The 27,060-nt window shown below is 64.0% G+C and overlaps 3 protein-coding genes across 8 annotated transcripts in view; 2 read left to right on the top strand and 1 right to left on the bottom strand.

The window, feature by feature from the left end:
• Window positions 1–20,429, top strand: part of LAMA5 (laminin subunit alpha 5) — a 51,629-nt gene extending 31,200 nt beyond the window's left edge. Inside the window, exons 29-80 of the mRNA XM_046678391.1 lie at window positions 406–503; window positions 586–787; window positions 948–1,074; window positions 1,696–1,835; window positions 2,536–2,651; window positions 2,734–2,945; window positions 3,354–3,558; window positions 3,740–3,884; window positions 4,098–4,238; window positions 4,383–4,544; window positions 4,810–4,911; window positions 5,014–5,097; window positions 6,196–6,426; window positions 7,081–7,194; window positions 7,432–7,559; window positions 7,790–7,870; window positions 7,953–8,167; window positions 8,589–8,689; window positions 8,841–9,021; window positions 9,106–9,255; window positions 9,771–9,922; window positions 9,990–10,100; window positions 10,349–10,460; window positions 11,102–11,272; window positions 11,449–11,645; window positions 11,831–11,947; window positions 12,089–12,243; window positions 12,537–12,678; window positions 12,778–12,880; window positions 13,499–13,609; window positions 14,489–14,668; window positions 14,772–14,920; window positions 14,999–15,169; window positions 15,266–15,402; window positions 15,493–15,646; window positions 15,802–15,935; window positions 16,012–16,174; window positions 16,400–16,522; window positions 16,612–16,760; window positions 16,830–16,962; window positions 17,038–17,181; window positions 17,277–17,407; window positions 17,539–17,709; window positions 17,790–17,928; window positions 18,018–18,163; window positions 18,232–18,424; window positions 18,500–18,664; window positions 18,787–18,949; window positions 19,069–19,202; window positions 19,284–19,377; window positions 19,587–19,706; window positions 19,881–20,429. Of these exons, the coding sequence (XP_046534347.1) occupies window positions 406–503; window positions 586–787; window positions 948–1,074; window positions 1,696–1,835; window positions 2,536–2,651; window positions 2,734–2,945; window positions 3,354–3,558; window positions 3,740–3,884; window positions 4,098–4,238; window positions 4,383–4,544; window positions 4,810–4,911; window positions 5,014–5,097; window positions 6,196–6,426; window positions 7,081–7,194; window positions 7,432–7,559; window positions 7,790–7,870; window positions 7,953–8,167; window positions 8,589–8,689; window positions 8,841–9,021; window positions 9,106–9,255; window positions 9,771–9,922; window positions 9,990–10,100; window positions 10,349–10,460; window positions 11,102–11,272; window positions 11,449–11,645; window positions 11,831–11,947; window positions 12,089–12,243; window positions 12,537–12,678; window positions 12,778–12,880; window positions 13,499–13,609; window positions 14,489–14,668; window positions 14,772–14,920; window positions 14,999–15,169; window positions 15,266–15,402; window positions 15,493–15,646; window positions 15,802–15,935; window positions 16,012–16,174; window positions 16,400–16,522; window positions 16,612–16,760; window positions 16,830–16,962; window positions 17,038–17,181; window positions 17,277–17,407; window positions 17,539–17,709; window positions 17,790–17,928; window positions 18,018–18,163; window positions 18,232–18,424; window positions 18,500–18,664; window positions 18,787–18,949; window positions 19,069–19,202; window positions 19,284–19,377; window positions 19,587–19,706; window positions 19,881–20,020 (7,539 nt within the window). The 3' untranslated portion in view covers window positions 20,021–20,429. The remainder of the gene's footprint in view (window positions 1–405; window positions 504–585; window positions 788–947; window positions 1,075–1,695; window positions 1,836–2,535; window positions 2,652–2,733; window positions 2,946–3,353; window positions 3,559–3,739; window positions 3,885–4,097; window positions 4,239–4,382; window positions 4,545–4,809; window positions 4,912–5,013; window positions 5,098–6,195; window positions 6,427–7,080; window positions 7,195–7,431; window positions 7,560–7,789; window positions 7,871–7,952; window positions 8,168–8,588; window positions 8,690–8,840; window positions 9,022–9,105; window positions 9,256–9,770; window positions 9,923–9,989; window positions 10,101–10,348; window positions 10,461–11,101; window positions 11,273–11,448; window positions 11,646–11,830; window positions 11,948–12,088; window positions 12,244–12,536; window positions 12,679–12,777; window positions 12,881–13,498; window positions 13,610–14,488; window positions 14,669–14,771; window positions 14,921–14,998; window positions 15,170–15,265; window positions 15,403–15,492; window positions 15,647–15,801; window positions 15,936–16,011; window positions 16,175–16,399; window positions 16,523–16,611; window positions 16,761–16,829; window positions 16,963–17,037; window positions 17,182–17,276; window positions 17,408–17,538; window positions 17,710–17,789; window positions 17,929–18,017; window positions 18,164–18,231; window positions 18,425–18,499; window positions 18,665–18,786; window positions 18,950–19,068; window positions 19,203–19,283; window positions 19,378–19,586; window positions 19,707–19,880) is intronic.
• Window positions 20,430–20,647: 218 nt separating this feature from the next.
• The window catches only part of ADRM1 (ADRM1 26S proteasome ubiquitin receptor), an 11,656-nt gene continuing 5,243 nt past the window's right edge, over window positions 20,648–27,060 (bottom strand). For 2 of the 6 annotated variants that reach the window (XM_046679815.1, XM_046679816.1), the window contains exons 2-10: window positions 26,196–26,409; window positions 25,377–25,493; window positions 23,478–23,601; window positions 22,946–23,032; window positions 22,221–22,302; window positions 21,765–22,018; window positions 21,353–21,510; window positions 21,081–21,183; window positions 20,648–20,882 (exon numbers count right to left, since the gene is read on the bottom strand). In XM_046679815.1, the coding sequence (XP_046535771.1) occupies window positions 20,776–20,882; window positions 21,081–21,183; window positions 21,353–21,510; window positions 21,765–22,018; window positions 22,221–22,302; window positions 22,946–23,032; window positions 23,478–23,601; window positions 25,377–25,493; window positions 26,196–26,408 (1,245 nt within the window). In that variant the 5' untranslated portion in view covers window position 26,409 and the 3' untranslated portion in view covers window positions 20,648–20,775. Of the gene's footprint in view, window positions 20,883–21,080; window positions 21,184–21,352; window positions 21,511–21,764; window positions 22,019–22,220; window positions 22,303–22,945; window positions 23,033–23,477; window positions 23,602–25,376; window positions 25,494–26,195; window positions 26,410–26,744; window positions 27,041–27,060 lie in introns of those variants that run through there. The other 4 variants (XM_046679817.1, XM_046679819.1, XM_046679820.1 and 1 more) reach the window with 4 other exon arrangements.
• Window positions 26,468–27,060, top strand: part of LOC124248220 (translation initiation factor IF-2-like) — an 11,102-nt gene continuing 10,509 nt past the window's right edge. The window contains exon 1 of the mRNA XM_046678063.1: window positions 26,468–26,495. Coding sequence (XP_046534019.1) covers window positions 26,468–26,495 — 28 coding nt within the window. The remainder of the gene's footprint in view (window positions 26,496–27,060) is intronic.

The following is a 27,060-nucleotide window of genomic DNA, read 5'->3' as shown; positions in this document are numbered from 1 at the left end:
TAGATGCGCTGCGATGTCTCGTGTTGTGTTTGTCACGTGTGTACCTACACCGCAGTGGACAGCCTGGGGCAGAGACGCCTGCCGGTGAACTGGGCTTACTGAGTGCTGGCCTTTGCCGGGTCCCATCCCTGGAGCTGTGGGGAGGCAGGCAGTCAACGTGCACTTGAATGACTGCAGACAGCAAGGGGGTGGACAGCGGAGAGGTGGGGCGGCCAGGGCGAGAGCCGCGCAGGAAGTGCTCTGAGCCCCAGAAGCCGCGGTTGAGGGCTGGGGTTTATGCAGACAGAGGAGGGGCTGCCAGAGTGGGGACAGGGGCTTGATGCAAAGAGCAGGACTCGGTGTTCGCTGGGGCGTGGATGGGGCTCCACCAGCACCTCCACGTCCACCCCTGCCCTCTGCCCGCAGCACAGCGTCACCCTGGTGCCTGTGCAGACGTTCACCTCGGAGTTCCTGGAGCCCCGGGTCCACTGCGTCAGCAGCCACGGCACCTTCGGCCCCAGCAGGTAGTGGGGCTGGGAGGGGGCGGGGTGGCCGGCAGGGCACACTGGCCGGATCACCAGGACTCTCCCCTGTGCTCCCTGCCAGTGTTGCCTGCCTGCCCTCCCGCTTCCCGAAGCCGCCCCAGCCCATCGTCCTCAGGGACTGCCAGGTGCTGCCACTGCCTCCCGGCCTCCCGCTGACCCGCTCGCAGGAGCTCACGCCAGGTGCTCCCCCGTCTGGGCCCCAGCCTCGACCCCCCACCGCCGTGGACCCCGATGTGGAGCCCACCCTGCTGCGCCACCCTCAGGTGAGGGCCCGGGCCAGGAGGGATGGGGCTGTGGGCCAGGCCGGCTCTCAGGCCCCCTGCTGTCGGCTGCCCTTGGCAGGCGGTCCAGGTGGCAGTGGGGGCTGGCTCGGCTCCCTCTGCAGTGTCTCCACACCACACTCACTGGAGCCTCTACCTGCAGGGCACGGTGGTCTTCACCACCCAGGTGCCCGCCCTGGGCCGCTATGCCTTCCTGTTGCACGGCTACCAGCCGGCCCACCCCACCTTCGCCGTGGAGGTCCTCATCAACGGGGGCCGCGTCTGGCAGGGTGAGTGGCTGTGGCGGGTGGTGGAGGGGACAGACCCCCAGACAAGGAGACTGTCGGGGGTCTTATCCACATGGCCCTATTGTGTGGTCACCACACACGACATGGACAGATTGTGTGCTGGTTCCATGCATGGCCTGCGTGGGTCACAGCACAGTGCCCATTACCTGGCTGTGAATGACAGGTCCACACATCCCCATCCTGCCCTCAGTTCTCCAATGAGGTGCCCCGGGGTCCCCTGCAGGCGGCAGCCCCAGCCTCCCTGCCCCCTCAGGTTCTGCTCCTCGTACCTGAATCAGGATTCGCCCATCACACGCATGGGCGATTGAGGGTTCGCTAGGGGCCGCTGGTTGATGGCACGCGCGTTCCTACGTGTGTGTCTGTTTTGTTCCTGCTCAGCCAAGCTCAGGGGCCTGTGTTTAGTGGGCCCAGCCAGGCGGGCCTCTGCAGGCAAGTCATATGTCCGTGTCACGTGTCACAGGTGTACGCTCCTTGGTGGGGGGGGGCTCTGCCCCATGGGCACCCCCTCCTTCTGGTGGTTCCAGGAGTGCCCGGGGCCAGGATGAAGCCATGGGCCAGGGGTGGTAGGTGGGGGTGCTGACCTGCCTTTTCTTCCTGCTCCAGGCCATGCCAACGCCAGCTTCTGCCCACATGGCTACGGCTGCCGCACCCTGGTGGTGTGTGAGGACCAGGCTGTCCTGGATGTGACCGACAGTGAGCTCACTGTGACTGTGCGTGTGCCCGAGGGCCGGTGGCTCTGGCTGGTGAGTCCTGAGGCTGGTATCTCTTTGTGGGGACATCCCAGGGCCTGGCATGGGGCTGATGTCCTGTGTGGGGCTGGTGTCCCTGCCTGTGGACATTCCGGGACCCAGCGTGGGGCTGGCGTCCCTGCGTGGGAATGTCCTGAACCTGCTCCGGGACCAGCCGTCCTCACGCCTGTCACACCACCGTTGGTCACTCAGCCAGGGTATGTCCCCTGCCTGCCTCGGCCCAGCCCCATGCCAGTGCTAGGGGACAGCAACCTCTGGGGACTTCTAGGCCTACCACCTGAAGCTTCAGAGAGAGCCCAAGAGCCGAGATGTTGCCCACCAGCTCCCTAGGGTCCTGCTGGCCAGGGTAGCCTTTGTGGAGGAGAGAGGGCCTGAAGGAGGGCGAGGGAGGGCAAAAGTGGGTCCAGGAGGCAGGGTTGAGAGGGACCCCAGGAGGCCGGGCACCTCCTTGTTGGTACTGCCTCCTCATGCTCCCGAGCTTCTGTCAGGCTGTGGAGGTGACCTCCCTTCTGAGCGGTCCGGGTGTGCTCTGGGCCTGGCTGGGATGCTGCGCCGCTGTCCGAGCTGCCCGGCCAGACCCTGGCCAGTCACAGGAACCCTCTGGTGCTGTGCTCCTACAGCAGGCTCTGGCCATGCTCCCTGTCACGTGCCCTCTTCTGGGCCACGGGGAGGTGACCAGGCCTTGATGCCCTAGGAGTACGTGTTAGTGGTCCCTGAGGACACCTACAGCCCCAGCTACCTCCGGGAGGAGCCCCTGGACAAATCCTACGACTTCATCAGCCACTGTGCCATCCACGGTTACCACATCAGGTGGGCCGGGCTCGGGGCAAGGCCGAGGGCAGGGCTGGGGGCCCGGACCGGGAGCCGGCCTCACCACTGCCCCTCGCTGCAGCCCCACCAGCTCGTCCCCGTTCTGCCGCAACGCCGCCACCTCGCTCTCTCTCTTCTACAACAACGGGGCTCGGCCCTGTGGCTGCCACGAAGTGGGTGCCACGAGCCCCACGTGTGAGCCCTTCGGGGGCCAGTGTCCTTGCCGCGCCTACGTCATCGGCCGCGACTGCTCCCGCTGCGCCACTGGCTACTGGGGCTTCCCCAACTGCAGGCGTGAGTAGTGCATCCATGGGAGTGCCGGCGAGGGGCGTAGTGCCCGAGGCTGAGGGGGCTTCCTGGTGGAGGGGGGCTCACCAAGAAGCGTGGGCACAGTGGTCCAGAGAATATTCTGGAGCCTGGCAGGCCAGCCTTTCGCCTCCTAACTGTGGGACTTGGGCAGCTTGTGGCCTGGGCTTTGCAGGGTTGTCCGGAACGTTCTAGGGACTAGATGGCAATTCTGGGTGGCTGACCCCTTCTCAGAGGAGCCGCCTGAGGCCCGGGACTTGGAGGTGGGTGGAACTGGGTAGGGGGTGGGGTGGAGCGTCCCTGGCTTCGCCCCCTGGTGCCACACCCCCAGGGTTGCAGGCCGGGGCCACCCAGCTGGGCAGAGGGGTCTGCCAGCCCTGTGCATGCTCCCCACAGCCTGCGACTGCAGCGGCCGCCTCTGTGACGAGTTCACAGGCCAGTGCACCTGCCCTCCCCGCACCGTCCCGCCTGACTGCATCATCTGCCAGCCCCAGACCTTCGGCTGCCACCCCCTGGTCGGCTGTGAGGAGTGTAACTGCTCGGGGCCTGGCGTCCAGGAGCTCACGGACCCCACCTGTGACATGGACAGCGGCCAGTGCAAGTGAGAGCCTGGGCGGGTGTCCCCATGGCTGTGGGGCAGTCCCAGGTCCTGAGCCACATGGCCCCCACCAGGCTCCTCGGGTCCAGCAGTGCCCACTCCTTCAGATCTTGGGGGTCTCTCATTCAACACGGGGGCTGGGGAGGAGGGGAGGCCCAGCCAGCTCCTGAACACCCACTGGCAGGTGCAGACCCAACGTGGCCGGGCGCCGCTGTGACACTTGTGCCCCCGGCTTCCACGGCTACCCCGCCTGCCGCCCTTGTGACTGCCACACAGCAGGCTCTGCCCCCGGCGTGTGTGACCCCCTCACAGGCCAGTGCTACTGCAAGGTGAGGGGCCCACAGGGGGCCAGGGGCCTGCCACCCCCACCCTCCCTCTCCTCCTGGCTCGTCACCTGGAATTCATCTCCTCGGGGCGGTTGGGCCTTCCTAGGAGCTTTTGGGAGAGTCAGTCCATCAGCGAGCTGGGGGTCACAGGGAGCCAAGGGGGGTCAGGGGCCCCAGCACCTGGCCGAATGACCTGCCCTGCCCTCCTGCCCCTAGGAGAACGTGCAGGGCCCGAGGTGTGACCAGTGCCGCCTTGGGACCTTCTCCCTCGATGCCGCCAACCCCAAAGGTTGCACCCGCTGCTTCTGCTTTGGGGCCACGGAGCGCTGCAGGAGCTCGGCCCACGGCCGCTGGGAGGTGTGCAGGCAGGGGGCCTGGGACTGAGGGCAGCGCCTTGGGGAGAGGACATCATGCTCCCCAGCCAGCGTGTCTGGGATGTGGGAGAGGGCCTCGTGATGTGGAAGGGTACTCATCCACCTGCCCTACGTGCGTGCCCCACAGTACGTGGACATGGAGGGCTGGGCGCTGCTGAGCACTGACCGGCAGGTGGTGCCCCACGAGCTGCGGGCAGAGGCGGAACTGCTCCACGCTGACCTGCGGCACGTGCCCGAGGCCTTCCCCGAGCTGTACTGGCAGGCCCCACCCTCCTACCTCGGGGACCGGGTGAGCATGCCCATTGGGCCCCCACTGCGAGGTGTCTGGGACCTCCCGGAGGCCTGGGAGGGTGGCAGTGAGGTTGCCTCTGTCCAGGGAGGGATGGGGGCTCCCTGAGGGTGTCCAGGGCCCCCTAGAGGCCTGTGGTGGTGGAGGCAGCCAGAGAAAGTGCCCAGGCCCAGCCCCGTGCCCCAGGGGTGCCTAAGACCACTGTCGTCAGCTCTGGGCCTGTGGACAGGGTCTGGCCAGGCCTCATCCTTTGTGTGACCTGCAGGTGTCATCCTACGGCGGGATCCTCCGCTATGAAGTACACTCGGAGACCCAGCGGGGGGACGTGTTCATCCCCACGGAGAGCAGGCCGGATGTGCTGCTGCAGGTGGTGGACGGGGGGGTCACTGCAGGGGGCAGGCGGGCACAGTCGAGCCTGCACAGTGGGCAGCCTGGTTGCTGGCGCTCACCTGGCCGTGTGCCTCCCCAGGGCAACCAGATGAGCATCACATTCCTGGAGCCGGTGTACCCGGCGCCCGGCCACGTTCACCGTGGGCAGCTGCAGCTGGTGGAGGTGAGTAGGGCTGGCCTGGGTGCCCAGGTCCCTCCTGGACCCTGCATGGTGCAGGGAAGGCCAGAAGGGGCGCCGGGCTGCTGTGCCTGCTCTCCCTGGTGGAGAGTGGGGCCTGGGAGTGGGATGGGGCAGGGCACTCCTCTCCCACGCTTGAATCGTGGCACCTTCTTCCTGGCTACTGGGGGAAATGCTCCCAGGCACAATGCTCCCGGGCCACGTGCTGGCTTGGGAACCCTGATCCCCAGTGGGTGAGCAGCCCCTTGGATGCTCAGAAGACTGTGGTTCCCTCTGAGCTGCCTGTTCATGACTTTTGCCGGTTTCTCTTTCGGCTGTGGTCTTTTCTCATCTTTTTAGGGTAGTTCTGTGTTATTCTTTTCTTTTTTGTTTTTTTGGTGAGGAAGATTGGCCCTGAGCTAACATCTGTTACCAGTCTCCCTCTTTTTGCTTATAGAAGACTGGCCCTGAGCTAACGTCTGTGCCCATCTTCCTCTATTTTATGTGTGGGATACCACCTCAGCATGGCTTGTTGAGTGATGTGTATGTCCACTCCCAGGATCCAAACTGGTGAACCCCAGGGCGCCAAAGTGGAGTGTGCAAACCCAACGACCATGCCACCGGGCCAGCCTCAGTTCTGTGTTATTCTTGACACTCACCCTGTGTCCAACCTCAGAGTGGCAATGTCTTCCCCTGGGTTTGTGGCTCATGTCTATCTTTCTCTAAGATGTCTTCTGATGAATGGAAGCTCTTAAATTTGACACACTCAGATTTATCAATCCTTCCTTCACAGTTAGTGTGTTTGTGTCTTGTTTAAAAAAGTATCTGCCTCTCCGAGATCAGGAATACTCACGTATACTTTTTTTCTCAAAGCTTCAACTGTCTTCCTTGTGTGTTTGAATTCTTGCCATATCTGGGTTTGTACATGGCGTGAGGGAGGGTCCAGGTCCTGGTTTCCCCATGGTGACGGGTTTTCTAGCTCTGCATGCCACCCTTCCTGCCCCGTGATCTGAGTGCCCCGCCGCTGCAGGAGGGGAGGTCTCCCCCGGGCTCCTGCTTTGCCCCGTTGCGTGTGGCCCGCTGAGGTCTTGCCGTGCCCCGCAGGGGAACTTCCGGCATGCGGAGACCCACAGCGCCGTGTCCCGCGAGGAGCTCATGATGGTGCTGGCCGGCCTGGAGCAGCTGCAGATCCGTGCCCTCTTCTCGCAGATCTCCTCGGCCGTCTCCCTGCGCAGGGTGGCGCTCGAGGTGGCCAGCGAGCTGGGTGGGGGGCCTCCAGCCAGCAATGTGGAGCTGTGCATGTGCCCTGCCAGCTACCGTGGGGACTCCTGCCAGGTGAGGCATGGGCACAGGGACCGGCCATGGGGCTGCTGCCCACCAGCCAGTCTGCCCCCACCCGCGCACGTCTGGCCCGGCCGTGCTCAGAGCCCAGCGTCTGCTCTTGCCCTCTGTCCCCATCTCCCTCGCCTCCATCTCGGATCCTAACCGCTGGCATCACCCTCCCAGCAGCCCTGCCTTCCTGCCACAGGCCGCGCCAGCCCCCTTGCTCATCTGTCCACTAATCCGCTGTCACGCCGTCTCGGTGCCCAGCCGTCTGTGCATGCAGCTGCTCTTTATCCACTCACTGTCCAGTCTGCCCCGTCTCCTGGTCCACCCAGGCCTCGTCCACCACACCACCCTCCGCTCAGCATTCGCCCGTTGGGCATCCATCCACCCGCTAACCTGTCCGAGGCAGCTTGTGGTTGCACACCCACCCACTTGGAAGGGGTGTTCGAAGGAAAAAGAAGGCCCCGGCCCACTTAGGAGGGGGTGTCCCCTGAGCCAGGGCGTCCGTGTGGTTTTACAGGCTGTGACTTCGTGCCTCCAAGCGGTCAGGGCCAGGGCCAGGATCCCTGAGGGTCTGATCTGTGAGCATGGTTCTTGTTCTGCCCCCACGTCGGGCTGGCCCTGCCTCCTTCCTGAGCGCTGATGTCCCACGCTGTCCCACAGGAATGTGCCCCCGGCTATTATCGGGACATCAAAGGTCTCTTCTTGGGTCGCTGTGTCCCTTGTCAATGCCATGGCCACTCAGACCGTTGCCTTCCTGGCTCGGGCGTCTGCGTGGTGAGTGGGGCCCTGGTGGGGGGAGGGCAGCCGCCAAAGGCACAGACTAGGGAAGACCGGGGCCTTTGGGTCAGTAGTTCCGTTACGCTGAGGTCCGGGGGGAAGGGAGGTGCCCTGGGCGGGGCCCCAGCCAGCCTTGCGCATAGAGTCCCTGGCAGGGTTGGGGGCAGCTGAGTGTACCCTGCTGGTGGGGAGTGGGGCCTCCACCATCCTTGCTGATTTGTCCCCTTGCCCCAGGGCTGCCAGCACAACACTGAAGGTGACCACTGTGAGCAGTGCCAGGCTGGCTTTGTGCGCAGTGGGTCAGAGGACCCTGCAGCCCCCTGTGTCAGCTGCCCCTGCCCCCTGTCAGTGCCTTCCAACAAGTAAGCTGGGCCAGCTCCTCCAGGGTCCCAACTGGTGGCCACACGCCCTGACAGCCCTGTTTTAGAACGCCCCCACCCCTACCTGGTTGGGTCAGCAGTGCCTTCTGTGGAGGCCAGGGCACCTGGGGTGGGCCCACGAGGTGGGGACCCCTGACACCTGGCCCAGGCTGAGTACACAGGCTGCTCAGCCAAAGCACGCAGGTGTGTAATGCCTGCCTCCAACATTGCAGTTTTGCCGTGGGCTGCATCCTGCGAGGCGGCCGCACCCAGTGTCTCTGCAAACCCGGCTATGCGGGGGCTTCCTGTGAGCGGTGAGCAGGCGGGGCACTGAGAGCTTGGGCCTGCGGAGAATGTGTGTGTGGGCATAGGTCACTGACCCTGCTCTCGCCCCAGGTGTGCACCCGGCTTCTTTGGGAACCCACTGGTGCTGGGCAGCTCATGCCAGCCCTGTGACTGCAGCGGCAATGGTGACCCCAACATGCTCTTCAGCGACTGTGACCCCTTGACGGGCACCTGCCGTGGCTGCCTCCGCCACACCACTGGGCCCCGCTGCGAGAGCTGCGCCCCTGGCTTCTACGGCAACGCCTTGCTGCCCGGCAACTGCACCCGTAGGCAGCGGGGCGGTTTGAGGGGCGGGTTGACCAGTGGGGGCTGCTGGTGTCCTCTGGGATGAGGCTGTGTTCCCTACCCGGCCCAGCAGGGACACAGTGGACCTTGGCCAGGCCCCCAGGACCCGTGGTCAGGCCAAGGGCCACTTTGGGAGTCTGGCTTCCCCTGAGGGAGGGCTCTGGCAGGCCCCTCTGGCCGAGTGTGGGCTGCAGGGGAGGAGGGCAAGGTGGGACAGTGCACAGGCCGCTGTGTGGTCTGGACAGGGGTGAACCCGGGGAGGTGGTGCAAAGTGAGGGGCTGGGGCTTCTTTGGGGCAGGATGGAGATCCCTGTGGAGTGTGAGCTCAGTAAGGACTTCTTTGGGGAGGGGGAAGAGGCCGAAATGGGGGTCAGGACTATTGTCACAGTCCCTTTTCTGTAGGGTGTGACTGTTCCCCATGTGGGACTGAGGCCTGCGACCCCCAAAGCGGGCAGTGCCTGTGCAAGGCAGGTGTGACAGGGCCAAGCTGTGACCACTGTCAGGTAGGGCTGCTTGGGAGGGGCGGGGCCTCGCTGTGTGGGGGCGGGGCCTCCAGGCTGGAAGGGTTGGGGCCTCGCTGTGTGGCGGGGCCTTGATGTGTTGGGGCAGAGCCTCCAGGCTGGGCAGAGCTGTGATTGCAGCATGTACTGGCAGGAAGGACACTTCGGCTTCGAGGGCTGCAGGGGCTGCCGCCCGTGCGCCTGTGGACCAGCCGCCGAGGGCTCCGAGTGCCACCCCCAGAGTGGACAGTGTCACTGCCGACCAGGGACTGGGGGTCTCCAGTGCCGCGAGTGTGCCCCTGGCCACTGGGGGCTCCCCGAGCAAGGCTGCAGGCGTGAGTGTGGGCAGGTGGGGCACTGCGGGATGGCAGGCACCTGGGGCCCACCGCCAGCCACTCACCCCACCCCTCCCACCCCAGGCTGCCAGTGCCGAGGGGGCCACTGTGACCTGCACACTGGTCGCTGCACGTGCCCCCCAGGGCTCAGTGGAGAGCGCTGTGACACTTGTAGCCACCAGCACCAGGTGCCTGTGCCAGGCAGGCCTGGGGGCCATGGTGTCCACTGTGAAGGTAGGCCCCCACTCCACCCCACCTGTGCCCCAGCTGACCACCCCCGTCTCACCCCAGCTCTCCCAACTCCCTGTGAGGGAGTGCGAGTGCCAGCCTGCACTGCGCTGGTGACCCCCACGTTAACCCTGACTTCCAGGGGAGCCCTGTGATCCCAACTCTTTCAGTTTTCCAAGGGACCCTACATCTGCCTTTACATTGACCCCAAGACTCCGTGCTGACCTCACTCCCACTCTCTGACACCCACCACTCTGGACCCTACCCAACTGTGTATTCACCTCGACCTTGTGCTGACCTCCTGGCACCTGCCCAGTTCCCTGTTAACCTCCTGATCCCCACACTGACCTCTGACTCCCACCAACCTTGTCACCTTCAGCTCAGTGCAGAACCCCCATGTCAGCCCCATGACCCCTGGCAGACCTATCCCCACTGTGTGGATCCCACGACTCTCTCCCTGGTCCCATGCCCACCCGACGCCCACCCCACACCCTGCACTGACCCACCTGTGCTGTCTGCAGTGTGTGACCACTGTGTGGTCCTGCTCCTGGACGACCTGGAGCAGGCCGGCGCCCTCCTCCCTGCCATCCGGGAGCAGTTGCACGGGGTCAATGCCAGCTCTGCGGCCTGGGCCCGGCTGCACAGGCTGAACGCCTCCATCGCTGACCTGCAGGTACCTCTCGGCCCGGCCCCCCAGCCTCTCTCCCCAGTTACAGGCCCTCACCTTCCCCTCCCCACAGAGCCAGCTGCAGAGCCCCCTGGGCCCCCGCCATGAGACAACGCAGAGGCTGGAGGCGCTGGAGCGACAGAGCTCAAGCCTCGGGCAGGACACACAGAGGCTGGACAGCCAGGCAGGACCACTGGGGACCCCTGCCCTGGAGTCTCCTCCCCCAGAGCTCCCTGGGATGGTTCTCAAGCAAACCCCTCCCCCTGGGCCTCTCCCCCTTGGTAGACTCCACCTCCTGAGGCCCCTCTTCCTGGGCTCCAGACCATCCACTGTCACCCCTGACCCTCAGCTCAGGCCCGAGGCCCCTCCCCATGCCCCCGGCCTTCCCCTCATCATCAGAGGCTGTGGGCTGATGGGGCACTGCGTCCACAGGCCACAGGGGCCCAAGCTCGGGCTAGCCAACTGCTGGACAGCACTGAGGCCTCGCTGGGCCGGGTGCAGACCCTGCTGGTGGCCATCCGGGCTGTGGACAGCGCCCTGAGAGGTAGGGGCTGGCTCAGCCAGGCAGGGGGATAGGGGCCGAGCAAAATGGCGTTCGGGGCTTAGAGTAGGGGGGCTGCCTCCGGGGGGCTTGGCCTTGAAGAATTGGCAGGGTGTGGACGTTTAGAGAGGGACGTAGGGCCTCGGCTGAGTCAACAGCAGGGCAGAGTGGGGAGGTAAGAGAGGTGGCAGGTGTGGCCAGAGCAAGAGAGTAGGTGGCTCTGTGAGACAGGCCAGCGATCCCCTCGCGGGCACCTCACCTCCTGGGAAAACCAACTGGTGAACACCTTAATTACAAACTAAGATGTGTTAGCAAGAAGGGGGCACCTGGCCCAGCCCAGGGGTTTGGGAAGAAGTGAAATTTCAACTGAGCACTGGGCTAGGAGGAGGGGTTGGCCAGGCAAGGAGGCCAAGGGAGCAGGCAGCAGACGGCAGTGGGCCTGTGGGAGGTGGGGGGCTGTGGGCGAGAGGGCTGAGCCAGCCTGGAGGCCGAGCACAGCTGTGGCCTTGAGCCCGGGGCTCTGGGAGGCATCCAGGGCATGCTGGGTTATGTACTGGTGGTCTGGAGATGCTTGGGTGGGGGTCTTGGGCTTGGGAGCTAGTGGGCAGAGGTCTGCCCGGCCCTGACAACCCCCACCCCCACAGAGCTCGAGTCCCAGACGGCTCGTCTGTCACCAGCCAACGACTCGGCCCCGTCGGGTGAGCAGCTGCGCCGGACAGTGGCCGAGGTGGAGCGGCTGCTCCGGGAGATGCGGGCCCGAGACCTGGGGGCCCCTCGGGCAGCAGCTGAGGCCGAGCTGGGCGAGGCCCAGAGATGTGAGTGGTGTCAGCCCCGGCAGGGCAGGGACAGGGAGGGGCGGTGACTCGGCTGGGAGCCCTGGGGCTGAGGTCAGCATGGAGTTGTGTCACATCAGCTTTGGGGGGTAGATGGGGGCCAGGCAAGCACCAGGGTCACTGCCCAAGCAACTGTCCCCATACTGGGTTTTGGCCAGTGCTGGCCCGCGTGCAGGAGCAGCTGACCAGCCTCTGGGAGGGGAACCAGGCGCTGGCTGCACGCACCCAAGACCAGCTGGCCCAGCATGAGGCCGGCCTCATGGACCTGCGAGAGGCCCTGAACCGGGCCGTGGGCACCACACGGGAGGCTGAGGAGCTCAACAGCCGCAACCAGGAACGCCTGGAGGAGGCCCTGGTAAGGAGTCCCACCCCTCCCGTCCCCTCCCCTTCCCTCCCCCTTTCCCACCTCTCCCCTCCCCTCCTTCTTTCCCACCTCTCCCCTTCTCTTTCATACTCCTCTCCGGCAACCCTGCACTCCATCTTTACCCTGTCAGACCTCTTTGTTTCTCTCACCCCCTCCTCAATCCCCATCACCTCCAGCAACGGAAACAGGAGCTGTCCCAGGACAGTGCCACCCTGAGGGCCACTCTGCAGGCTGCCCGTGACACCCTGGCCCAGCTCTCTGAGCTTCTGCATGGCATAGACCAGGCCAAGGAGGTAAGTACCCCCTCCCAGGGCCGCACACCAGGCAGGTATGGACACTCCACTGCGTGCAGAGCATGGTGCCTGGGGTCCCGGATCAGGGGGAGTGAGGAGGGCATCGGGAGGAGGGTCCCACCTAAGCCCATCCCCCGCCAGGAGTGCGAGCACCTCGCTGCCGGACTGGACGGGGCCTGGACGCCGCTGCTTGAGAAGATGCGGGCCTTCTCTCCGGCGAGCAGCAAGGTGGCTCTGGTGGAAGCCGCCGAGGCCCACGCGTGGCAGCTGGACCAACTGGCGCTCAACCTGTCCAGGTGTGGGGCCCAAAGAGGAGTGCCCTAGGGACACAGCCCAGGTCCCTGCCGGGGCAGTCAGGGTCTGGAGGGGCACAGCTGGTCTAGGAGGGCTCCCAGAGAGAGGAGCCCAGGCTCAGATTGGAGGCAGGGAGCAGGGAAGGCACATGCCACAGACGGCAGGGAAAAGGCAGGAGGCTGGAGCCAGCAGGCAGGCTGGCCGAGCAGCTGTGATGGCAGGAGGCCCGCGTGCTGGCCTGAGGACGTCTGGGCCCCCCACATGCCCTTTGATTCTCCCCTGCCTCCCCCGACAGCATCATCCGCGGAGTCAACCAGGACCGCTTCATCCAGCGAGCCATCGAGGCCGCCAACGCCTACAGCAGCATCCTGCAAGCCGTGCAGGCTGCCGAGGGTGCCGCCGGCCAGGCGCTGCAGCAATCGAGCCGCACATGGGCGGTGAGGCCCTGACTTTCCCTGAGGCCCTGCCAGGAGCCCCTGACCCCCTACAGCTCCTTCCGGGTGGGTGTGAACTGCATCCTGTCCTGGTGTCTGCAGATGGTGGTGCAGCAGGGCCTGGCGCCCCGTGCCCAGCAGCTGCGGGCCAATAGCAGTGCCCTGGAGGAGGCCGTCCTCAGGGAGCAGTGGAGGCTGGGCCGCGGTGAGTGCCGGGTCCGTCTGGTGTCCGGGCTCTGCGGGGTCCTCAGCCTCCAGCCATGTGTCTGGGGGTTTGTGAGTTGTCACGTTGTGAGTCAGGGTAGCGGCTGCCCCGTGTGGAAATCCTGCTTCCCACCACCTTGGCGTGTCCACCCCCTGGGAGCCCTGCAAAGAAAGGCCCACCACTCACCCTGGCCTTGTGACAGGGCTCTGGGACTGTGGAGGTTCCCTGGGGCAGAGAACATGGGACCAGCTGACAGTTTTCCTGCTGTCCTGGCTGGAGGGTGGTGAGCGTGAGAAAGCAGGGGGAGGTGGTGGGCGTACACCTTCTGCCACTAGGACCTTGGAGCACTGGCGGGCCGTGGCAATGGCTTGGCTTTTCTGAGCCTCCATCGTTTCATCCATGAGATGGGAATAACTACATTTGCTGTGGGACTGGGAGGCTGCCTCAAGACTCGGGGTGTTCCCATGCTTCCCCAAGCCGAGGGCCCTCGTGTCTGGATGTCTCCGTCTGTCTGTGTGCAAGTCAGCCTTGGTCCTCCATGGTCAGGAGGGCCAAAGTGGGCTGCACCTGTGTGATGAGGGCGGGGGCTCCTTGGGGCTGAGGCTGCCTCCCCCACAGCGCAGGCCACCCTCCACGGCACCGGGACCCAGCTCCACGACGCCCAGGCCAAAAAGGAGCAGCTGGTAGCCCAGATCCAGGAGGTGCAGGCCATGCTGGCCATGGACACGGGTAGGTCAGGCCTTGTGCCTGCCCTGAGCCTCACTGCTTGTCCTCAGAGTGAATGGACACCTGCCCCATGCAGACATCACTACAGTCAGTGCTGTCCCGTTGTGCTCTGTGAGCGGGGACACCTTCACACCTGTACCATCCAGAATGGTGGCCAGGGTGGTTGAGGGGGCTCCCATAATGGGCGGCCCTGGACCTGGGGACCTGCTTCTGGTCGGGAGACAGACACCACACAAAGTAGCCCCAAGTGGCAAGTAAAAATTGCAAGGGACAGGAAGTGCTCTAGAGAGAAATAACCAGGGGCTGGCATGGGAGCGTGTTGGGGGATGTTTTACCCCAGAGGTTGGGGACATTGGGGTGTCCGGGGGAAGGTACAATTTGTGGGTGAGCGCAGAGGTGAAGGTGGGAGCAAAGAGGCCAGTGTGGCTGGAGCCAAGGGCTCAGGGGACGGCCTTGGGGAGCAGGGGGGCCCCGGGGGAGGGGGAGGCATCTGAGCCAGCTTTGCAGGCATCTGTGTGGCTGCCCGACGACCCCTTGAGAGTAGAGCATCCCAGCCTGGACGTGGGGCCCAGGGATTTGGGCAGGGTCCCACAAGAGATGGTGGCCCAGGGTAGGGGTGGCTGTGGGGAGATGGGGCTGAGCTGACATGGGGAGGTGTCAGGGTGACCAGGCTCTGGCCCAATAGGCTACACACAGGAGGGGCCATCAGCAAGGGATAGAGGGTGGGTGTCCACTGCTCCGAGGTTCTCACAAGAACCGTGGGGGGTGGTGTCGCTGTTGCTGGTCCTGGCTGTGGGGGACTTAGTGGGCTCCCCAGATGGGAGCTGAGGCCAGGATGGTCCTCACCTGCCCCTCACTGAGCCTGTGCACTCCCCGCCACAGATGAGACCAGCAAGAAGATTGCCAATGCCAAGGCTGTGGCCTTCGAAGCCCAGGACACGGCGGCCCGCGTGCAGTCCCGGCTTCGGGACATGCAGCAGACCCTGGAGCAGTGGCAGGGCCAGTTTGGAGGCCTGCAGAGCCAGGACCTGGGCCAGGCGGTGCTTGACGCAGGCCGCTCAGGTGGGCCCCTAGGGCACGGTGCCCCTGATGGCGGGGGGAGGCCAGGGGCAGGGGAGACAAGGCTCTCAGGGCCACCTCCTCTCTTCCATTCCCCTCCCTGCAGTGACCACCCTGGAGAAGACGTTGCCACAGCTGCTGGCCAAGCTGAGCCTCCTGGAAAACCGTGGGACGCACAATGCCAGCTTGGCCCTGTCTGCCAGCATCGGCCGTGTGCGGGAGCTCATTGCTCAGGCCCGAGGAGCTGCCAGCAAGGTGGGTACGAGTGCCAGGGGCAGGTAGGTGGCTGGGAGACCACGTGATAGACGCTGATGGACTGTGCACCCCACGCAGGTCAAAGTGTCTATGAAGTTCAACGGGCGCTCGGGGGTGCAGCTGCGTACCCCCCGGGACCTCTCAGACCTCGCTGCCTATACCTCCCTCAAGTTCTATCTACAGAGCCCGGAGCCGGCGCGTGGCCAGGCCGCTGGGGACCACTTTGTGCTGTACATGGGCAGCCGCCAGGTACCAGGCAGGCTTGGTGGGTGGGTGGAGCGGGCAGCAGGTTGGAGGGGGTGGGCCATGCTGGTCCCTGTCCCACCGAGTGTCCCACTGCCACAGGCTGCAGGTGACTACATGGGTGTGGCTCTGCGTGACCAGAAGGTGCACTGGGTGTACCGCCTGGGGGGGGCAGGCCCTGCAGCCCTCAGCATCGACGAGGACATTGGGGAGCAGTTTGCAGCTGTCAGCATCGACAGGTGGGTGGCCCAGCCCCCGTGCGCTGTGCCCCCCTGGTGGGCCTCGTGTGGCCCCATGTCCATTTCTCACGCCCTCGCCTCTGCCCTCAGGACCCTCCAGTTTGGCCACATGTCTGTCACAGTGGAGAATCAGATGGTCCATGAGACCAAGGGTGACACAGTGGCCCCTGGGGCCGAGGGGCTGCTCAGCCTGCAGCCTGACGACTTTGTCTTCTACGTGGGGGGCTACCCCAGCAACTTCACGGTGAGCCTGCCCTGGCCTGCGCAGCAGCTGCCCCACGCTATTGTCCCAGCAAGTCCTGCTTGGTGTCTGGCTTCAGTCCGTCCCACTGCAGTCTGAGTTCTTCCCCTTGGGTCTGTCCTGGGTGGAAAGGTGCCCTGACTGTGCTGTGCCCACAGCCCCCCGGACCCCTGCGCCTCCCTGGCTACCGGGGCTGCATTGAGATGGACACACTCAACGAGGAGGTGGTCAGTCTCTACAACTTCGAGAAGACCTTCCGGCTCGACACAGCTGTGGATAAGCCCTGTGCCCGGTACGCGCAGCCTGGGGCCCGACCCTTGCCCCAACTCACCTTGCCCTCAGCTGACCCCGTGACCTCTGACCGGCAGCTCCAAGTCAACTGGGGACCCGTGGCTCACAGACGGCTCCTACCTGGACGGCTCTGGCTTTGCCCGCATCAGCGTGGAGAGTCAGATCAGCCACACCAAGCGCTTTGACCAGGAGCTGCGGCTCGTGTCCTCCAGCGGCATCATCTTCTTCCTGCAGCACCAGGCATGCCTGCCCGCAGCCGCCCCCCGCCCCCGCCTGCCCACCCGTGCCACTCCCACCCGCCTCCCTGCCACCCCCACTTACCTGCCCGCTGCCTCCCATCTGCCTGCATCCCCACCGCCACCCCCCTGCCCAACGCCCCCACCCCACCTGCCTGCCCGCTGCCCCACCGTCTACCCCCACCCCTCCCACCCCGTCCCTGACCCTGTGCTGACCCTGCCCCCCCAGGACCAGTTCCTGTGCCTGGCTGTGAGGGAAGGCAGCCTCCTGCTCCTCTATGACTTTGGCACAGGCCTGAAGGAGGCTGTCCCGCTGCAACCCCCACCGCCCCTGACCACAGCCAGCAAGGCAGTAAGGCCCAGGTCGAGGAGGGTCTTGGGGTCGGGGACAGCTGGCGGGGACATGGCTTACCCTGCAGCCCCCACGCCGGTGCCTTCCAGATCCAGGTGTTCCTGCTCGGGGGCAGCCGCAAGCGCGTGCTGGTGCGCGTGGAGAGGGCTACCGTGTTCAGCGTGGAGCAGGAGAACGTGCTGGAGCTGGCCGACGCCTACTACCTGGGGGGTGTGCCACCCGACCAGCTACCCCCAAGGTGAGCAGGTGGGGCTGGGCGTGGGCGAGGGGCTTGGAGGAGGCAGCCCCCTGACGTTTGTCCCTGCAGCCTGCAGCTGCTGTTCCCTTCCGGAGGCTCCATCCGTGGCTGTGTCAAGGGCATCAAAGCTCTGGGCAAGTACGTGGATCTCAAGAGGCTGAACACGACGGGCGTCAGCTCCGGCTGCACGACAGACCTGCTGGTAAGCCCCCACCCCCGGCCTGCAGTGCCCTCGCCGGGCTGGTGCTGTGGGTCCTCATGGGCACCCTCCCTGCAGGTGGAACGGGCTGTGACTCTCCATGGCCACGGCTTCCTGCCCCTGGCGCTCCCCGATGTCTCGCCCCTCACGGGTGATGTCTACTCCGGCTTTGGCTTCCGCAGCACCAGGGACAGCGGTCTGCTCTACCATCGAGCGTCCCCGGTGTGTCTGCCCCGCCCCGAGTCTGACTGTCCATCCCACTTGTCCCTCCTGAGTCTAGCCACCTGCCCGCCCCCTGACCTCCCACCTGTCCCCAGGATGGGCCGTGCGAGGTGTCCCTGCAGCAGGGCCACGTGACACTCCGGCTTATGAGGACCGAGGTGAAAACACGAGGGCGCTTTGCCGATGGTGCCCCCCATTACGTAGCTTTCTACAGCAACACCACAGGGTGAGTCCAACCTGCCTGGCCTCTCACTGCTGTCTCCAGGAATGGGGTTTGCAGCAGAGCGGGGGCCCTTGGGGGGTGCCTTGCAGCAGGTGCGTGAGGGCAGGTGGAGGAAACACTGCTCTGCTCTCCAGGGTCTGGCTCTATGTGGACGATCAGCTTCAGCAGATGAAGCCCCACCGGGGGCCACTGCCCCGGCCCCAGCCCCAGCCTGAGGGGCCCCCTCGGCTCCTCCTGGGAGGCTTGCCAGAGTCTGACACCATCCAAAACTTCAGCGGCTGCATCAGCAACGTTTTTGTGCAGCGGTGAGCAGGGCGGGTGTTGTGGGGCTGGTGCTGACCCGCCACCATGCATCCAGCTGACTGCCCACTGTGGCCCTTCGCAGGCTCCTGGGGCCACAGCGTGTGTTTGACCTGCAGGAGAACATGGGTGGCGTCAACGTGAGCTCAGGCTGCGCCCCAGCCCCTCACACCCAGACCTGGAGGCAGGCACCGCGAGGACTGCGGGCTGCAGCAGCTCGGAAGGTGGGGTGCCTGAGGGGTGGTGTGTGGGTGGAACTGGGGCAGGTAGAAGGCGGCCCCAAAGCATTCCTGCATCCCCATCCCACCCCTAGGCCTCCCGCCGCAGCCGGCAGCCCACCCAGGACCTTGCCTGTATGCCACCTGGGCCCTTCAGGACCATCCGAGATGCCTACCAGTTTGGGGGTCCTCTGCTCAGTTACCTGGAGTTTGCACACGTCCCGGCACCTCCCAGGGACTGGTAAGGCCGGGCCGGGTGGGGTGGGTGTGGAGGGGGCGCCCAGGCTGACATCCCTACTCTGTTTCCAGGTCCCACCTCAGGATGCTTGTCCGCCCTCACACTCCCCAAGGGCTCCTGCTCTTCGCTGCCCCCCTGACGGCCAGTAGCCCCTCCCTGGCTCTCTTCCTGAGCCACGGACACTTTGTTGCTCAGACGGAAGGCCCTGGGCCCCGGCTCCGTGTCCAGAGCCGCCAGCGTTCACGGGCTGGCCGGTGGCACAAGGTGAGGGGCTGAGGGGAGAGGACACAGACAGGGCCCCAGGAGCTTCCGCCCTCACCTGGCTCTTTGCACCCCTAGGTGTCCGTGCGATGGGAGAAGACTCGGATTCAGCTGGTGACAGACAGGGTCCGGGCCCAGGGCCAGGAGGGGCCCAGCCAGCAGCATCAGGGTGTAGAGGGCCCCCGGCCCCACACTCTGTTCGTGGGCGGCCTCCCTGCTGGCGGCCGCAGCCGCAAACTCCCAGTGAGAACCACCTCGCCCTGGCCTTTCTGACCCCATCTCCAGCCCCCTGCCCAGCTGGAAGCTGTCCGCTCTCCTCGGCACCCAAGACCTGAGCCCACGTCCCCCCATCTGCATCTCCACAGGTGGCCATCATCAGCTCCAGGTTCAGCGGTTGTGTGAAAGGACTGAAGTTGGATGGGCAGCCTCTGGGGGCCCCCACACAGATGGTGGGAGTCACGCCCTGCTTCTCGGGCCCCCTGGAGAAGGGCCTGTTCTTCGCAGGAAGTGGGGGAGTCGTCACTCTAGGTCTGTCAGGCGCTGGTGTCCCTACTCCCACGTGTCCCAGGTCGGGGTGGGTGGAAGTGACACCCAGGAAGGAGGAGCCTGGGGCTGGGCCTTCCTCCCCTCACAGCCCTTCCCCGCAGACACCCTGGGGGCCACACTGCCCAATGTGGGCCTGGAGCTGGAGGTGCGGCCGCAGGCGGCTAGCGGCCTCGTCTTCCACCTGGGCCAGGTGCAGGCGCCCCCCTACCTGCAGCTGCAGGTGTTGGAGAAGCAGGTAAGCTGAGTAGGGGCTGCAGCCACAGGGCGGGATTCAGGTTGGAAGGGCCCTCCTGACCTGGCCCCCGCCTCCCCCCAGGTCCTGCTGCGGGCGGACGATGGTGCAGGCGAGTTCTCCACAGTGGTGACGCACCCAGCCGTGGTGTGTGACGGGCAGTGGCACCGACTGGCAGGTGAGCTGTGCCCTGTCTCCCACAGCCAGAGACACTCCCGAGTTCCTCCTCCTGCAGAGCAGAGTGCCTGGGAGGGTCTCAGGAGGGGGCAGCTGCAGACCCCTGGGCAGGGGAACTTGAGAGAGGCCAAGCAACATGAACAGCCCTGGCCCCGTGGCTGTTGAGAGGGGCCTCTCCAAGCCCGGCCACAAGGAGCCTGTGCCCCACAGTGACCAAAGATGGGAACATGCTCCGGCTGGAGGTGGACAGGCAGAGCAACCACACCCTGGGCCCCACGCTGGCAACCTCGGCTGACGCCCTGGCACCTCTGCACCTTGGGGGTCTGCCTGGTGAGCATGGCCGCCGCCTTGGGGTGCAGGAGGAAACTGCTGCTCGGGGACCAGGCACTGGGGTCACCCTGTTCTCATCATACCCTCCAGAGTTGGGACAGCTGGGGGAGGGTGCCAGTGGGACATCGGTCTCTGCTCCAACCTGTCTTCCCTCCCTCTTCCCCTGGCCCCCAGAGCCTATGGACGCACACGCTGGGCCGCCCGCCTACCGTGGCTGCATGAGGAATCTGGTGGTGAACCGGGCCCCCGTCACTTTGCCTCACTCTGCTGGTGTCCAGGGGGCAGTGGGGGCGAGCGGCTGCCCAGCCACATAGCACAGCTGCCTCTCTAGGACCCTGGCCACAGCTCCAGCAGCCACGCAGGAGGGTCTCCAAGGGCCCCCAGGCCTGGAGCCCATGGGCAGGCAGGGTCCTGCCTCTCAGACCCCCCGGCCCCTCCACGCAGCTTACTGACAACACCGCCCTCAGCCCGTTTCACAGAGAAAGTTCGTGTATATTTATCTAGGTCCTAAAGTCTAGGGTTTTAAATCTTTTTTCTGGACATGGTTTAAGTTATGTCTGACTTTTCAAATGAAAGGGTAAAATGGGGTTTTTATACTTTTTATCTTTCAGCTTAATTATGAGATTTCCCTTCCACCCATTTTTAATAGCACGGGAGATCTGTAAATCGCTGGTCCCTACTGCTTAAAACAAAAATTAAATTAAAAAAGTAACTTCTGTTTAATTGAGTGTCGACTTTAAATTTGAAAAGATTAAAGCGGTTGAGATGGGTCTAGAACTGGCTATGGCGGCCCGGGCAGAGCGCAGCTCTCAGGCAGAACAGCCCCCTGGTGTGTCACCTCCCCTAGAATGTCCCGCAGAGGGGCAGCTCCCATCCAGCCAGAACAAGGGGTGGGGCCATGACACTTGGTCCTGGGCCCACAAGAAAAACCAGAGCTGGCGTATAGAAGAAAAGCCTTTTATTTCTCAGCAAGTTGGAACAGAGGTGTGAGGGTGCGTGACAGATCACAAACGCCACTACTGAAATCGCACAGCCAAGAACCCCGACCCCTTAAAAGACAGCAAATAATTTAGTCTAAGCTCATGTCTTCCTCTTCGTCCTTCTTGTCCTCCCCGTCGCCCTCCTTCTGCTCGGATCTGGCACTGTTCTGCATAGCTTTGGCAAATGCTTCCACATCTAAAATGCATTTAAAAGCATGAGGCCACCTTCCTAGACGCTGGCCCAGGACTGCTGACCAGAGGGGATGGGAAATGAAAACCAGCCCGAGGCCTTGGCAGGTACCACCAGCCCGAGCTCTGCTAACGGGGAGCTTTTCCTCTTAACTACAAGGAGGACAATGAACTCTGGCCGAGAGGCAGAGCAGCAGGTACTTACCACCCTTGTTGGCGGCCTCCACAGCCTCCGCAGGGAGGCCAAACTGGCACATGAGGGGACCCAGCTGCCCTGAGGCCAAGGCCGCGCTGAACATGCCCAGAGCCTGAAAGGAAGGGCCAGAGGTCTGAGCACAGGCGCAGCGGAGGCACAGGGGGCACTGGGGGCAGCGCCAGGGCCAGCCGCAGGTGCAGGGATGCATGGGGACAGCCGAGGAGGGCAGGCAGAGCACCCTCTGCTGGGCGCACGGCAGGGGCACCCAGGCCAGCATCTACCTGCTGGAACTGGGGCGAGGTCAGCGTGTTCTGGATCTCCTCTGCGGTCTGCGGCAGCGACTCCCCAGAGGGCAGGTAGGGCAGCAGGCGCTCCTGGACGTCCGCGTTGGCAAGGATAGGTGCCATGATCTCAGGTGTCAGCACACTGGCCAGGTCAACTAGGGTACACAAGCACGTGGCCATCAGCGGCTTGGGGCCGGCCCAGACGCCCACGTGGGAAGAGTGACAAGTGACGCTCCGAGCGTGAGACTGCTGGGCGTGGCGAGGTGAGGGGGCAGAGGTGACGCACGCGCAAAGCAGCAGCTCGGCGAAGGGATGTGCTCAGCCCCGTGCCTCGGAAAGGCAGTGAGTGACTGGGCAGGGGGCAGCAGGCACCTTCACCCCCCAGCCTGGAGCCGAGGAGCACCGTTACCTTGCTGGCCACCTCCTGGCCCGGCCGGCACGTTCATAGTGGCTAGAATGCTCTGGAGGTCGCTCAGCTGGATGGGCTGGGTTGGGCTGGCTGCGGTGCTGGTTCCATTACCTGAACTGGGCGCGGGACTTGGGCTGGTCACCGAGGCAGCTGCTGGAGCAGAAGGGGCTGGGGTGGCGCGAGCGGAAGAGGCGGTGGAGGATGGGGTGACCGCTGCCGACTGGCTCCGGGAGCTGGGAAGAGTGAGGGCAGCACTGGAGTGGCCACGTGCCCACGACACACTGGTTGGTTCTGCCCAGGTCCTTGCACTGCCAAGAACCTGGGAAGAGTCTGGCCCATGACAAGGACCCTCCCTGGGTGCCTACTGTGTCCTGCACCTCCTCCATCCAGGCTCCATGAAGGAGCAGACATGGTGCTGGGGCCTGAGTGTGCTCTGGGGGCAGGGGTGAGGCTCACCTGGATGAAGAGCTGCTCGCCGGAGGCCCTCCGCTCCCCAGCAAGCTGGCCAGGCCTGGCCCAGTCAGGGCCCCCAGCCCACCTACGAAGAGCAAGGAGACAGGAGCTCAGGCACCACGCCCACCTGGAGAGCCCACCTCCCCCTCCCAAGGAGCAGAAACGTCCTGCACTAAAGCCAAGGGACAAGCTAGGGAAGATGATGACCGCAGCAGGCCTGGGGGCTGAGGGGGAGCAAACACTCAGGCTGGAGGGTTCTGGAAGCTTATCCCATCAAGTCAGATCACTTCTGTTCCATTCCATTCCACTATCAGCACACTTAGGTTCCAGCTAACACGCAATCCAAATGTAGTTCAAGGTAGCCAGTGTTTCCTCTGTCTAAGAAACACACCTACCAGAGCCCGGCAGGAGATGGCAGCGGGCACGCTGACCAAAGGGGGACCAGGGAACCCTAGGCAGGAGCCCCGAGTGCACGTTCTCAGGCCCCACTCCTCAGCCAGCAGTGCTCCCCTAAGGTATGGAGCTGGGTCCTCCCTGGGGCCCTGGAAGGCCTTGCCCACCTTGCTCCCAGCTCAAACTGTAAGGGAAACAGGCCCTTCCCTAGGGAAGCAGGCACAGAGAACACACATCCACAGACGTCACTCAGACAAGGTCAGGTAGAAGCTTAAAGGAAACAAGCTGAGGGCTGTCCAACTTATACTCGAGGCCGCAGGGCCAGCGGGCATTACCCAGTCCTCCGAGGCCGGCGGGTCCGATGAGCTGCATGAGCTGGCTGTGGCTCATGTTCCCCAGCAGACTCTGCAGGCCGCCCTCACCTGGAAGACAGAAGGCGCTCAGACACGGGGCGCGCCTGCGGCCTGGCTGAGAACCCTAGCGCCATGGAAAGCGCTCAGACACAGGGTGCGCCTGTGGCCTGGGCAAGACCCACAGCGCCGTGGAAGGCGCTCTCAGACGGCCCGCACTGCTCAAGGGCCTTGGGAGGGCCTCCAGCTGAGAAAGAGCGTGCACGCTGACTCCCCCACTGCGACAGCCCTGGGGGGCTAGCCCCCAGCTCAAGTTCCCCTGGGCTATGGTCAGTGTCGTCTGACACGGGCCGTGGGGTGGAGCTGACACCGTCTCATCAGGTGAAGACGGGAGTGGAGGGTCTTCTAACTTGGAACCTGCCATCTCCACTTAAGAACAAGCTGCCTGCACCACCAGGGGTCCAAATCACGGGCGTCTCCGCCGACCTCAGAGCACAGCCCAGAAGGTGACCATTACCGCCCAGTGCAGAGAGCTCGTGGCCTCCACTCCCACTCGCCCCCAGCGCTCCGGGCATCGGGGGGTTGTTCAGATACTCGTTGACTTTCCGGCAATGCTCCTCATCCTGATCCGTCTTGGGCTCCTGTAGGGGAGGATACAACAGCCACAGCTCAGCAGCCCGCCCACTGACCTGCTTACAGACGAGGGACCTGAGGCCCAGACAGGTGAAGTCACCTGTCCACAGTCACACAGCACCATGGAGAGGACCCAGCAAGGTCGACAGAAGTCTGACACGCAACAATGTCCGTTTCACAGGCGGGGAGACGGAAGCACTAAGGGCACTCAACACGCACAGGGACCGCCTGCGGTCCCCCAGGGCCTGCGTCTTCACTCAGCAGCCTACGAGCCCAGAGCCTTCCTTCAACGCGCAGAATGCCCTCCTACCACCACACTGCCCGGGACCAGCCCTGGCTCACAGCCCTCTGGTGTTTGTCAGGAATGTGATAAAGCCCATGGCAGCACCGGACAATGAGCACCTGGGTGTGGAGGGGTCATCAGGCAGCATCACTCGGTAAGCACCCCTAGAACCGCGAGAGAAGGCACCCACGACTCATTCATCCAACAGTCACCTAGCATGCGCTGTGGGCCTGCAGGCGGACAAGACACACAGGCCCACCTCAGGGCAGAGGGAGGAAAGCCGTCAGATGAGCAAACTCAGGAGGAACAGAAAGGGCAGTGTGTGGTGAAAGTCTGACATTTCCCGGTAAAACAGTGTAGCAACAAGCTCTACGCCAGCGGTTGGCAAACCACAGCCCCCGACCCCGGTCTGCAAATAAAGTCCTGGAACACAGCCGCAACAGTCACTCACTCATCGTCCACGCCGCTTTCACCCCACTCGGCAGAGGTAAGCCGCTGCAATCCAGGCCATCCGTCACCAAGAAGACAGCCTTCCTGCCCTGTCCTAGCAAGTGCTGAGGGGCGGCCGGGGGAGGCAGGCTCAGCCTCCGGGGGCCAGACACAGAGACATGTCACACTGCAAACGCATGCATACCACCGCAGGAGCAAGTCCACATGTGCGTTTTTTTTCCTTCTCCCCAAAGGCCCCCAGTACACAGTTGCATATTCCAGCTGTGGGTCCCTCGGGTTGGGGCACGTGGCCTGACAAGCAGTGCTAGGTCCCTGCCCAGGATCCGAAGCAGCAAAACCCTGGGCCACTGAAGCGGAGTGCGCGAACTTAACCACTCGGCCACGGGGCTGGCCTCCCACGTGTGGATGTGAACATACGGTTATCCTCACACACACTGGAAAGAGGCTGGGCATAAGGTCATTCTTTACAATACTGCCTGTGACAGAGGAGACAGAAACGAGGCCAAAGGCAAAACGAGGAAGGAATGGCAGCTTCCTGACTCGGGTGCACTGAGGGATGAGGAAGCTCAGGGTGCCAACAACCAGAGACCCCCCCCAAGCACACAATGCAGGCAAAGGCTCAGACGGCCTTGGCGAGGACACTCCACTTCTGTGAAAACACCATAGGGAGACTACACACGGTCACCCGTGCTTCCGCTCGGGGGTCCCTGCGACCCTTGAGGGGGCACTGGGAGACAAGCAAACCTGAGGCCATGTGCCCGTCAATGCACAGAGCCGGGGCCCAGGCTGGAAATCACTCATTTGTCTGCCAGGGAACTCCACACCTCAAAAGGGCCCCGGAGCCGAGCCGCGAGCGCACAGCCTCTGGAAGAGGCCCCTCCTCCCACGGCCCCCACCGAACAGCAATGCCCTGGAAGCCTGGGTGCCATGACAAGCACGTGTGGTCAGCATCAGCGGGTCCGTGAAAGCGAATTCTACCATCCGTCAGCCAAGTTTCTAACCTTAATTGGATGACAGTGAGAAACGAAGAGGTGCAAAGCCTCCACGCACCTGCATCCAAAAGAAGAGCCGTTTGGAGCCCGCCTTAAACTTGAGCACGTAGACCCTCCCGCTGGGGCACTGCGGCACACGCTTGAACTCACAGTCGTCGGGGAAGATAATCAGGTCCTACAGGGAGCCACGGAAGAACAGAGTCAGCTTCACAGAAATACACACTCGCAGTCCCGGGACCCCCCAGGACACACGCTGGACCCTGTGTCAGTGGGGGCGGGGCCGAGAGGACACAGGACACAGACCAGCAAGTCACCACACCCTCCCCAGCAGGCTCTGCGCAGGGTGGATAAACCAGGTCAGAGGCACGCCAGGACGGGCGTGAGGGCCGGGAGAGGGGCTCGGCGCTCAACAGGGAAGCCGGGCTTTCAGCTCTTGAAGGACTGTTAGTTTTTTAAAAAAGATGTTTTGCGAACAACATTCCAAGATGAGTAAAAAGTCAACTTGGACCTGCTCTCAAACCTAACAAAGAACACTAAACGAAATGACGGCTAGGAAAGCTTTCTGGAGGACTGTGATAAAGCTCAGGATTTTTACACGGCTTCCCCAATTCTAGGCAGCTAATCCTCAAAGTTGAAAGTATATACAGCGACAGGAGAAATCTATGCGGTTGTTGAGACCAGGAAGACCCATAAGCAAAGCAAAACAGCTGATGAGGGCTCCAAACCAGAGATTCCCACATATCCCACCAACGCACTCCGAACTGGGCACCAGCTGCTGTCTGCCCAGAGGGCAGTGCTGGCAGCTGGGCATTCCCTAAGATCGCACTGCTGTGATGGCCAGGCGGGCGTCCTCGAGGTGCGGCGCTAACACACTTACGTCTTCCACGTTCCCAGATGTCCTGTCTTTCCAGCAGAAGTGGATGAGGGAGTCATCCGTCTGCTGAATGTACACGAGCCCTTTCCGCTTATCTGGGGTGACGGTAGTTCCTTTTAATGACATTTTTCCCGCCCGAAACTCCACCAAATACTTGTTGGAGGACCCACGGGAGCCTGGGACGAGGCTTGGAAACAGAGCGCCCGAAGTCGTCATCCTGAAAGAGGGACAGGCAGACCCAGTCACCACGGTGGGGATCCGAACCCCCTCCTCAGATGCCGGGCCGGCCCCGACAGAGCCAAGGCTCCGCTCTCTGAACCTCCGGGCCCCGGGTGCGCCGGGAGCCAGGGAGCCCCGCGGAGGCTGCCAGGCCCGCTGCGAAAACCGCTCGGGCCAGGCCTCGGCGCCCGACGGCACCCGCGCACGGAGCCAGCCCCGAGGGCCGCGCTGCGGCTGCTTCTCAAGTTTCTTCAAGAACGAAATCAAGCTCTGCATCCACACCGCACCACCGCACACGGCTCGGACCCCGGCCACACCACCTTCTGGACTCACAAACTGGTTTTCAGTCTGGGGCTCCCAAGAACTTAAAAACTTGCGCTGGGCGGAGCTGTCGCTCACACGCCAGACGGCAGACGAGTCTTGGGCCTGATACCTAGTTCCCGCCGGGCACGCCCGGCAGGTGTGCGCCCTCGAAACGCAAACCGAGCCCGGGCAGCCGCGGCCAGCCCCCGGCCGCCCCAGGACCCTCTGCGCGGGGCGGCCCGGCCCCCGCCTCGCAGGCCTTCCAGCCCAGCGCCCTCCGCTTCGCGCTGGGCCGAGGCCCGGGCTGCGGCCGGGGGAGCCGACAGACGCCGCGCACGGCCCCCCC

The sequence above is a fragment of the Equus quagga genome, chromosome 12 (genome assembly GCF_021613505.1).
Source record: "Equus quagga isolate Etosha38 chromosome 12, UCLA_HA_Equagga_1.0, whole genome shotgun sequence".
Taxonomy (NCBI): domain Eukaryota; kingdom Metazoa; phylum Chordata; class Mammalia; order Perissodactyla; family Equidae; genus Equus; species Equus quagga.
The sequence above is the reverse complement of the archived record's forward strand: the minus strand, read 5'-3'. Positions and strand labels throughout refer to the sequence as shown.